Raw genomic sequence first — 12,430 nt, 5'->3', positions numbered from 1 at the left:
CTTATTATTATTATTAAATGTATTATTATTATTATTATTAATAATAATAATAATAATCATCTTCAGCTCATTAACAATTTGCTATTCAATTTTACATTATAAGAAAATTTTGTTACAGATTACAACAAATATAGCATGTTCAATCAAAGTAAATGTTTTTCTTCAATACGTATTTTAACATGAATATTTAATGGTCTCTTAAAGCTTTTTAATCTATTTTCTAATCTTATATCGTCTGGTAATTTATTATAATAGTTAAAACTTTGGCCAGTTATACATTTTTCTTTCTTGATCGTGTACGAGCAGAATTTACATCGATAAAGAAGAAGAACAATTTTCTCGTTTTTATATCTTATTATAGCTTATTTTTTCAGTTTTTACAATTTTTTTATACAAATATTCAGGTTTATTATTTAATATGACTTTATGTATTAGTATACAACAATTATATATTAATCTTTGTTTAATGTTCAACCATCCTAACGCTGTTAGCATACTATTAATATTAGTATATTTGTTCACCCCCAACACTAAACGCATAGCCCGGTTTTAAAATGTGGCTGAACGCTGTTAACATCTGTTCAGTGTAATTTAACATTATGCTACTACAATAATCAATGTGCGGTGCAACGATTGATTTATATATAATATTTTTTGTTAATATGCTAACAGTGTTGTATAATCTGGAGATGATATTAAATTTTTTTGCCATCTTATTTATTATATCTTTAGAATTTTCTTTAAAAGTCAAATTATCGTCTATTATAAGCCCTAGATATCTAGTTTTACGTACTTCTTCAATTATAGCATCTTCCATTTTAATAACACACTTTTTTCTTACATCATTTCTTCTCATGTCATGTATTATCATAAACACTGTTTTCTTTAAATTTATTTTTAGTTTATGTTTTTTTAACCATTTTGACAAGATCTCTAAGCTTCGATTTAACATTCTTTCAATATCTTCTAACTTTTTACTGGCAAAATACAATTTAGTATCGTCCGCAAATAGTTTACACATAACCCCAGAATTTTTCATAATCTTTACCATATCGTTAATATACAAGCTAAATAAAATCGGTCCTAATTTAGATCCTTGCGGTACACCATTTTCTACATTTATTTCTTCTGACAAGTTATTCATATATCTAACTTTTTGTTTCCGTCCACTGAGATATGATTCAAACCATTTTAATACGGTGTATCGCAAGCCTAATCTACTCAGTATTTTAAGAAGATATTTTCGATCTATCGTTTCAAAAGCTCTCATGAAGTCCAAAAATACAACACCTATACAGAGTCCTTTATCTAAGTGTTTCCGCCAATCACTTAATGAGCCTTGTATTGCCGTTTCACAAGAAAACATTTTTCGGAATCCAGACTGCTCATCATCTAAGATATTATGTTTATCAATAAATCTTTCTAATCTCACTTTTACTAATTCTTCTAAGATTTGCTCAAGTATAGGTAGTGTATTTATGGGTCTAAAGTCTTCGATCTTAATACTATTTTTTATTTTTTGTAATGGTGTTATACAGGAAATTTTCCAATCCTCAGGTACTTCACCTAATTTTAAAGAATTTTTTAACATGGTAAGAATAACATTTTTATCACATTCCCATATAATTTTAACTAAATTTAAATTTATATCATTTAATTTCCCCTTTTTGTTATCTAAACTCTGAATAATTTTATCAACTTATTCTATCGTAATATCATCGAATTCACACCAGAGTTGACTATTATTATTATTTTTTACATTATTAGTATCACATCTGTCATTATTTATTACGAAAATATCATTATTGTCAATGTTATTACTATCAATATCTGATACAATTTTGTTTACACTATTTACAAAAAATTTGTTAAATTCATTTGCTATATCTAAAGTGTTTGAGACAATTTTTCCATTTATATTTATATCAACTGGATTCATTTGTTTCGATTTCTTATTACCTACTAGTTTTTTTAATTCATGCCAAAGTTTTTTCTGGTCTAGCTTATTTTTATCTATAGTGTTTTCATAAAAAGTTTTTTTCTTATGTCTAATGGTAGAAACTAATTGGTTTCTCAGTCTTTTATGTTCTTCTATATCATAGTCAAGATTTGTTTCTTTGGCATTGTAGAAAGCTCTATCTTTAACTTTAATCATTTGTCTAATTTCATAATCAATCCAAGGTTTTTTTTCCCATTTTTCTTTACGTTCTCTAATTTTTAAAGGTGCTAGAATATCTAGAGTCTCAATTATATTATCTTGAATTTTATTAACTAATACATTAAATTCTTTTTCATCTATGTCATAGTTTTCATCATTTACTGCTATTATATCTAACATTTTTTTTTGAGTATTTTTTTGAATATATTGCTATCAAATTTTGAATAATCTCGTCGACAAGTTTTTATTGATGTATTGTTATCAATATTTATATTTGCATCAATAATTCTTATTTCTATAATATTATGATCAGTTATTTTTGGAGTTTTTAAAACCTTGGTATCAATTTTGAAATTTGTAAAAACTAAATCTATTATTGTATCAGATATTATAGTTGATCTAGTTGGTTCTTTTACTTTTTGAAATAATCCTAAATACGCCATTTCATTTTTAATTTTATTACCATAATAGTAATTTTCTTTCATGACGTCTATATTAAAATCTCCTAATATCATTATTTTACTCGTATCTAGAATATCTTCTACAAGTTTGATTATATTTGTACAAAAATGACTGATACTACTTTGCGGTGATCTATACAGATTGATAATTTTTATTTTTCTTAATACTATATATACTTCAAACATTTAACCAAGTGCCCATTATTAAGTCAGCGCTATTTATTAATGATTTAAATTTTATCTGTTTTTGATGCAGGTTATTACGCCTCCAGTTCTATTGTTTTTGGTGTCTGTTCGTACATGATTATAATTTGGAATTTGGATTTCGTGATCATGAACATCTTTCGATACATGAGTTTCAGATAAGCATACTATGTCTGGTTTTACTAAGTAAATGAAATCTTGCAAAATGTCTTTATGTTTGAATTAAACCACAAATATTTAACGCTACTATACAAGGAAACAAATTGGAAGAGTTTTTGCTATTGTATTGAATGTCTTATTTTCATTTGTTCTTTAAAAATAATTTTTCATAAAGGCCACAATTATTATTATTATTATTATTATTATTATTATTATTATTATTATTATTATTATTATTTCTGAAGATCGGTGTTTTTACTAATTAAAGAGTTCTATATTTCAAAGCCATTATCCCTGATCCAAATTGATGTTAGACTAATTTTAAATTTTTACATTAAATTTTTATTTATTAAATTTATTTTCACCACTTTTATTGTTGGTATGAGCACTCAATACCATCTTCGGGTGTATATATCTAATAATTAAAAACTTTTTATTTTTTTAAGATTAAGCAAAGATGTTAATTTTTCACTCAGTGAAACGTTTTTCGGTCACCGAAAATATAATAACTCAGAAAATGCTCAGACCAGGAATCGAACCTGGATCTTTTGGTGTCGCGCCAACTGCTCTACCCTTAAGCTATCCGAGACACTGTTCGTAACTATCATTCAGTTACCTATTAAGAACCACTGAGTAATTCTTGTATATTGACAATTTTTAATGATGTATTTTAGATATTTTTTAAATACGTAGACTCTAATCTCCTACTTGATTGTATGAAGATTGTAGTCCGTCTGGCCAGGATTTTTTCGATAATTTACTATTTTTTCCGAAGATCGGTGTTTTTACTAATTAAAGAGTTCTATATTTCGGGGATAATGGCTTTGAAATATAGAACTCTTTAATAAACTGGCGCGGAAAAATAATGAAAAAATCCTGGCCAGACGGATTACAATCTTTATACAATTAAGTAGGATAATATAGTCTACGTATTTAAAAAACATTTAAAATACATCATAAAAAATTGTCAATACCCAAAATTACTCAGTGGTTCTTAATAGGTAACTGAATGATAGTTACGGACAGTGTCTCGGATAGCTTAAGGGTAGAGCAGTTGGCGCGACACCAAAGATGCAGGTTCGATACCTGGTCTGAGCATTTTCTGTTTCGGTGACCGAAAAAGTTTCACTAGTAAAAATTAACTTCTTTGCTTAATCTTAATTAAAAATAAAAATTTTGTGTTAGTAGATATGCTACACCCGAGAATGGTATTGAGTGCTCATACCAACAATAAAGCGGTGAAAATAAATTTAATAAATGAAAATTTAATGTAAAATTTAAAATTAGTCTAACATCAATTTGGATCGGGGATAATAGGCTTTTGAAATATGGAACTCTTTAATTATTATTATTGTTATCATAATTACAATCGTTTTTGTATTCCATCATAATTGTATCACTTAAATTGACACCTTTAAATTATTACAATAAAGTGACCTTGTTATTGGCTGAATATCTGCTTAGTCTTATACAAATAAATAAATAACACAACCGGTTCTCTTCAAAACAATTTTTTTTTAATCGAAAAAATGTTTTCAAAATTAAATAATTTTTTTTCGGCGAAAGAATAAAAAATAAAAAAGCTGAAGATTTTGAAACAAGAGTACAATTTTCTATAAAAAAAATTTTTTTTAACAAAAAGGTAAATCATGTAATCATTGATGTATCAACGCCGAAACGACTCATGTTCTCTTATCTTGTATGTATACAAGTCAGTGTTAGTTATATAGCATGAAATTTAAACGTGGAGCACTTAACCCTCATTGAGTAACAAATAATATCACTTGCAATAGGCACTATAATGGAGGTTGATGCATTTAGCCATTTAATTTGTTTACTAGCTGGCGTTCTATTCTCACTTCTACTATTACTCCACTACCGTACAGGTGGTAGTATATAAATTTATATCTATATATTTATACATAATAGTGTGGTGATGGCTTATTCTACCTCTACCATAAAGCTATTCAGGTCTACCGGTGGGCACTTTACGTAAATTAAACTAACCAACAAATAATTGTTAGCGCTACTGATTTAATAAAAGGTTCATTCGCGGGATGGAACGGAGTATGGTATATGTATATTTAAATTTGTAAATACGTTGTTTAAAACTAAAGTCGAGTACGGTGTAATTTAAAGAGAAAATATAAATAAAAAAAAAAAAAGTAAAAAGAATATAAATTATTTAAACTTATTTAAATAATTTTTGCTTTCATAAAATTTTTTACAAAGAAACGGCAATGAGAAAACTTTCTCTGTATAATAATAATGGGCGAGGATCGCGGTGAGTAAAATCATTTGCATGACAAGAAAAGTACCGGTAGTTATACTTTTTTAGATAATTAACTAATAAATAATAAATCCTTTTCGTGGTCGAGTATGACAAGTTTTTTCTTTTTTTTTTTTTTTTTTTTTTTATATTACCTGGTTAAGTCATCGAGATTCATGACGCTTGGGTAGCACAGAAAGATTACTAAGTCTGATTCTGGTATGTACAACATTTGACCCTGTAAAAAATTAATTGTTAGTTAGCAATCATTGATTTTAAAATAATTAATAAAAATAAGTGAGATTTAATTTAAATTATTTGAGTATTCCCGTTTTTTTTTTTTTTTTTTTTTTTAAGAAATATTTCGTCAGAGAACTCGGCAGTGTTTCGCGCCAAGTATACGTTCGAATATATGACATCATTTTTTTCATAAATTAATATTTTATCCACAGATTCGGTAGAATCTGGCGCCAAGTTCCGTTCAAATCCGTTGTAAACGGAGCGCCAGACTACCGACTGTGTTTACTGTAAGCAGGACGATATTTTGAGGTTGCAAATTTTATTTAATTCTACGGTACTTTTTCTAAATTGTATATTATAACAGTAATTCATACTTTATTTTACTGACATTAATTAATAATAGTCGATCATAACAATTAATCTGCTTGAAATTATTAAATTTAATCAGCACAAACTATAGCAACGCAAAAATTTAGATCCTGACTTTTTCGATGTAAAAGTGACATGCCACAGACTAAATAATTCGAGAAATACATGGTAATCCTCAATAGATGGGAAACTACAGTTGAAAAAAGATATTTCAAGGCTTGCATCTACATCCGCCAGGGTGCGCTTGAATTATTTTTACATAAACTGTAGCTTCAAAGGGATAGTTTGCTATAAAAAATGCAGCCAACGCGATACTTAAGTTGGTACCAATTGTAAATTTTTATTATAATTACAAAAATACTAAAATCCGAACAAAAACAGTTTCACTGTAAAAAAATCGCGCCAAGTCCACGTTCATAAGACTATTAAGAGAAAAAAAAATTTTTTTTTTCTTCACAAAAAGATATAAAATAAAAAAATTGAAAAATCCAAGTAACCGATATGATTGTATACGATTTTTGAAAATTAAAAAAATTTTGTTGTAAATTTAAAAATTAAAAAAAAAAATTTGGAACGTACTTGGTGTGCGTGGTTGCAAAATATTTTACTTTTAATGAAATTCGTAAAATTTATTTACTAAGGACTTTCAAAAAATTGAAATACACAATGACGCACACCAAGTACGTTCAAAAATTTTTTAATTTTTAAATTTACAACAAAAATTTTTAATTTTCGAAAATCGTATACAATCATATCGGTTACTTGGATTTTCGTTTTTGCTTACATACCTTTGTGTGGAAAAATTTGGACTTGGCGCGATTTTTTTTACTTGATGAATAACTGTTTTGTATCGTTACTATGATAATTGGTTATTTAAAAGATTACAATACATTTTTGACAGTCATCATCCACCATTTTTGTCGTCGTAAAAATTATTAAAGGACCGTAATTTAACTTGAAATTTTTGAGAAAAAAAATTTAAGGAAAGTAAAACAATAAAAAATCTTCGAGAAATTTGAAAATTTGTAAAATTATAAACTTCACCTTCAAACGTAAATTTGAAAATTCTTCGGAAGCTTCAACTTGCATGACACCTTTTTGGTTTTCAACACATAAACAGTGTTGATGTGAGACAACTATATTCTCGAATGTCAGTTCCAAGTGTGGTCGTACCTAATAAAAATAATTCATGTTTTTATTAATTTCAAATAATAAAAGATAAAGCTAATAATTTTTCAAAAAAATTAAATGACACAATAATTGCGAATTAATAAACGAATTAGTTTCTATAAATTTTATTTAAATTACGATACTTTCTTACTCCAAATTTCAACAGAAATTTCTTTTTACTAAACAATTATTAATAAAAATTAAAATTTGTACATTGTATAGCTTGAAACAATATGCAAATCGATATTTTACTAAAATTATGAAAAGAATCCTTGACACGGGTCAACAAGCATCGCTCCATTTTTTTTCCCTGACATTATCACGATACTATCAATAATTAAAACTTCTCAATTTGATGATTATAATAACAATGTTGAAAAATAAAAATCTAATTAATTCTAATTATCTTTTACATCACAAGTGATAAGTGATAAATATTTAAAAATAATTTGGACATTTATTGGTGATTTAATGACGGTTTAATAATAGGCAAACAATGTAAATTTTATTGAATTTACCGTTAGAAGTATGTCATTGAGTTTACAATTGCCACTCGTAACTTGGGGTATGACTCGTGTGATTGTGCATCCAGTTTGCACAATTGATCAGATCACGATCGAACATCAAGTGAAACGGGAAACACGACAAAATGTCATTGGACTTACTTTGGCTCTACAATCGAAATATTATTATTATTTTTATTATTTTATTTTTTTATTATTACTGTATTAAAAATAAAACTCACCAATAGATAACGTTTCAAGATCAGCAATCATAGGATTTGTAGCAACACCTGGTGCTGAAGTATCAGTGATAAGAAATTGTACATGGTCACACTCTTCTTTAGTTTTTAAAATTTGAACGTCAACGTCAGTTCCATGGAGTCTTTGCAACTGTCTATATTAATAATAAAATATATACAAATTTATTTTTTAAATTTGAAAAAGGATGTAAACTTACTTTAACAATCCCAATTACAATGTACTCAAGACCCGGTCGATCTGAATAGTAATGTAGTACCAAGGCACCATCCTCTGGTCTTTCCGTGCATCGAAATGACGGCGCTCTCATTCCCGGGTAAAGTGTACCCAAGTGATCATGTAAAGCATCTAAATTCTGTAAGTATTTTTATTCATGAAAAAGAGAATCGGAATTTTAATAATTTGTATAATTTTTCATGATATTGAATTCGAACCATCAATTTAAGAATCAAGATTTTTTTTGAAAAATAATGTTTGAAATGTCTTAGAGGACAAAAATGGAATTTGTTATATTAAGATTTACTTTAAATCTATTGAATGATCAAGGATAGTCATTAAAATCAAAAAGTTTTTCCTTAAACTTTGTTTTCCCCTAGGAGACTACTCCTGCTAGGGATAATATTTTATATCCCGTAATGTAATGTGATTGCGGCGACTGAGAGAAGACTTTCGACGAGGGAAATAAATTTGCTGGCTTTAAATAATAGGCGGTGTAATGTAATTAACGAATATATTATTTTTATTATTTGATCAATGAAGTTTTGGTATTTTTATTATCAATGTTATTTTTAATATTTCAACATAAAGGTCAATTTAAAAAAGGATGCAATGGCAGAACTACAATGTGATTGCTGAGTGAAAAATTTTCCATTTTAAAACTTTTATAGTACTTCATTTTAAATATTTTTAACATAAAGGTCGATTGAAAAAAAAGGAAGCTAAATTATTCCTCGCAGCAGAAAAAGTATGTAAGAGTTTGTATGAATATTAAAGAATAAGAATAAAATATCGAGGATAAAAATGAAATTTTTACAATAAAAAGTATTTTTAAAATAAATATTTTCTTAAGTTTAGTTATGAATAGCCCGCTGTTACCTATAAGAGAAACTCTATACTAAGATTTTCAATATGTTTCTCTGCGTTGGTCGTATGATGAAAGGATTGAAAAAAAAATTGTATTAAAAAATTAGATTTTAAAAAAATTATCGTGTTGTAAACAATTAATTAAATTACTAAATTATTTTATAACTTTTACAATAGTTAAATTATTAAATTACAAGCCCATTAACTTTTAAATTTCTTAAAACTAATTTTGTGCAAAAGAAAAACTTACTTGTAAAAAATCCCGTGGAGTAGCTCCAAGTACTTCTAAAATTTTGTCATAACCAGACTCTTGACAAAATTCGAAAAACATAACACCGAATGACTCAAGAATATCATTAGCTGGTATATCTGTAAAAGTAGAATAAGATATTTAATAATAATTTTTTATTTTATTTGATTAATTAAATCAATAAATTGTTGAATTAAAATAATTGCATACTGAGCCGTTTTACATGCGCCGCGGCAATAATGTTGTAGGTAATTTCGATGCGTCATAAATCTGCCTAACAAGAAGAGCTTCCCATCCCTCCATATTGACAGCGGCGTCCTTTCTGAAGTAAAGTGGAAACATGGAATAACCCAGGTCGAGAAATTTAGTAGAGCCCATTTAGAACGCTTCTAAAATCGGATCTATTTCGGACTTAGAGGCTCAAACACAGAGCCTGTTTCCATGTTCAAGTAGGTCCGGTTTTGGTCCCACAAGCGCTACAAATTTCCGTTTTCAGCGCTTTAGGGTTCAAAATCGGACCTGATGAAAATAAAAATTAGGTCTGATTTTGAGCCCCTGAGTCCTCTTTTATTGTTATTTTTTTATTAATTAATTTTTATTTTCCTTAGTTGCCACGACTGGCCCATGCCTGGTTACCAGTGGACTATGCCCTAGTCAACTTTCAAGTCTGCCTCATGCTATTTGATAAAAATAATAAAAAAATTAATTTTTAAGTTGCGTTATTTTTTTATTTGATTTTATATGTAGAGCTAACGCAAATTCAGACTGTTTGACCTCTTATTTAAACCTAACTTTCGCTAATCATAGAAATAAAGGTGAAAAAAATTCGCATCCGTCCTATCCGAGATTCGAACCTGAGCCGCGCGCTTGCTAGACCGATACCCTAACCCCTCTACACTATGCGACCGATGAGCTATCATGCATCTCATCAATTCTCATAAAAGCTAAATCTATATAATGATGAAATGTGACGGTTTAATATTCATATAATTTATGTTATTTAATATTGTGTTTTGAGAAAAATTAACTATTTTTTACACATGGTTATTAATTAAAAAATAAGGAAAAGTCAAGTCCTTATATTACTCTAGATTTTGTACATCACTCTGTGGATTTTCAATATTTTATTATGAATTTTTAATATATAAAATTATCAATATTAAAAATTTAACTGTAAATTATTAAATTTTTATTTTTTAAAGACCATATCAATTTTGACGATATGTAATTGTTTTGGCTGAATAATAAATTTTCAATTTTGGTATTTGCTAACAAATATTCATTAAACAATATTTCTTTTCAATAATACTAAAGAAATTATTCTGTTGAAATCAATGTGAAAAATTCTTGAATCAAATAAAAATTCACTTAAACCAATATAAATTTCTTAGTTTAAGAATTTTTCTTTTTCAGATCAAGTTAAGAAGAAAAAATTTTTTAGTTAATAAATTTAATTTTTAATTATTGATGGAAATTTCAATTAAATAATTACTAGAAAAATCAATTTCTAATAAATATAATTTTCGTGTCATTTTGAGTTCTCCGGAGCTCAAAACTCTGATGAAGTTTAATAAAATATGTTTTTTGAATTTTCAAACTGCAAATAACTTTTGAATGAATAAACCGATTTCTACACGGTTTGCGGAATCCGACGCAGTTTCCTGAAGCCTCAAGAAGCATTATTCTAAAGTTTAAATTGATCGAACTAGGAATTTCGAAGTAACTCCGAAAAATACTTTTTTTGATTTTCTATCGACAACGATAACTAACTAACAAATCAACTGATTTTGACCGGGCTGGCTGCGATCAACGTTGTTTTTTGATGTTAAGAGCTGATTAGTTTTAAAAATCGATCGGTAGATCCGTTTAAAAAGTTATTCTGAAAGAACCACATTTGAGAAAAAATTTTTAAGATTTCTCACTCTTCTCAACCTCTTAATTTCGATAGACACAAAAATATCTAATACCATAAACTCAGTAAAGTGTCAAAAAAGTAAAACAAGTTGGAAAACCCATATGATAAACATTTTCTGAAGGTGGCCCATTTTGCCCCACATTTTAAATTTTTATTTTCAATAAACAGAACAAATTAATGTCGCAAATACTTGGCAAAGGACTAAAAAAAACGTAAAACCAGAGAAAAACATGAAGGATTTCAACATTTTTGTCTTAATAGGTCCGTTTTGCCCCCCTCTTCTCTTACTTAATGATTAATTAACTTTAGATTTTCTATTGAATGGCCAAGGTTAAGTTATCCACTCTTGACCCAAGCCTAGCACACCATTAAATAGCCAGAGCTAGATGAGCCAGTCTTGGTTCAAGTCTGGTTCACCAAAGGAACGGCCGGAGACTGAGTTGTCTAGTTTGGACACAAGCTTGGCCCCGTCGTTCAACTCTGGGGACTCCAACACAGAAAAAAAGGTTCACTTGAGTCAAGAAAATATTTTTCTTCCTAATTTTTTTTTGAGCGAAAAAAAAATTTTTTTTGACACAAGAAATTTCACTTATTCCAACAAAATTAATTCTCTTGCTTTAAGAAATACGTATCTTAATCCAAGAAAATTTATTTAAGTCAAAAAAATCTTCTTGTTTTAAGAAAATTCAGCCACTTGCTCCAAAAAATTTAGTTTTTGATAGAAGTAAATTTTCTTGTCTTGAGAAAATTTCTCTCTTGCTCCAAAAAATTAAATATAAAGATAGAAGTAAATTTTCATTAACATTTTTATTGATTAACATGTCAAATGGGAAGATCAAATAATATTGAATTTTTTTTTTTTCATTCAATATGTATTGCACGCTAAAATAATATAAAATGGGTTTCAAATAGTCAAGAGAAAAATTTTCTCAAGGTGAGAAAATTTTTTTCTCAGCTTAAGTAAGTGGCGCTGCTTCCCTAAAGTATCTAAAAATCTTGATCAAATACAAAAATTTATTGTAACAAGTATTTATGATAATTTGAATTAAGAAAAAATGACTTCCACCAAGAATAGAATTTCAAGAAAAATTTTTACTTCGGCCAACACAACTTCGGCCTTCCTTCAGGCACCCGAAAATTTTTCTTGAGCCAAGAATTTTATTCTCCAGTCGAGAAATTTTTCTTTCTGTGTACATGGGTTAGTTCATATTATTTTATTTTTTTATTTTTACTTTTTGATTTTTAATTTTTTATTTTTTATTTTTAATTTTAAGTTTTTTAAAAACGGAACTGGAGGGTTCAAAAATCGGACCTCTGGGTGAATGTTCGGACCTGTGGGTTCAAAATCGGAGCTATGGGACTACAGGGGCTCTCAGTCGGATCTATTTCGG

The 12,430-nt window shown here is 27.8% G+C and overlaps 1 protein-coding gene across 1 annotated transcript in view; it reads right to left on the bottom strand.

Moving 5' to 3' along the window:
* LOC123272213 (guanylate cyclase soluble subunit beta-1) overlaps nucleotides 1-12,430 on the bottom strand; it is a 34,758-nt gene that overhangs the window by 6,434 nt on the left and 15,894 nt on the right. The window contains 9 exon segments of the mRNA XM_044738914.1: nucleotides 5,407-5,489; nucleotides 6,905-6,957; nucleotides 6,960-6,996; nucleotides 6,998-7,033; nucleotides 7,549-7,633; nucleotides 7,696-7,702; nucleotides 7,776-7,923; nucleotides 7,991-8,146; nucleotides 9,125-9,243. Coding sequence (XP_044594849.1) covers nucleotides 5,407-5,489; nucleotides 6,905-6,957; nucleotides 6,960-6,996; nucleotides 6,998-7,033; nucleotides 7,549-7,633; nucleotides 7,696-7,702; nucleotides 7,776-7,923; nucleotides 7,991-8,146; nucleotides 9,125-9,243 — 724 coding nt within the window.

The sequence above is a fragment of the Cotesia glomerata genome, linkage group LG9, assembly GCF_020080835.1.
Source record: "Cotesia glomerata isolate CgM1 linkage group LG9, MPM_Cglom_v2.3, whole genome shotgun sequence".
Taxonomy (NCBI): Eukaryota; Metazoa; Arthropoda; class Insecta; order Hymenoptera; family Braconidae; genus Cotesia; species Cotesia glomerata.
The sequence above is the reverse complement of the archived record's forward strand: the minus strand, read 5'-3'. Positions and strand labels throughout refer to the sequence as shown.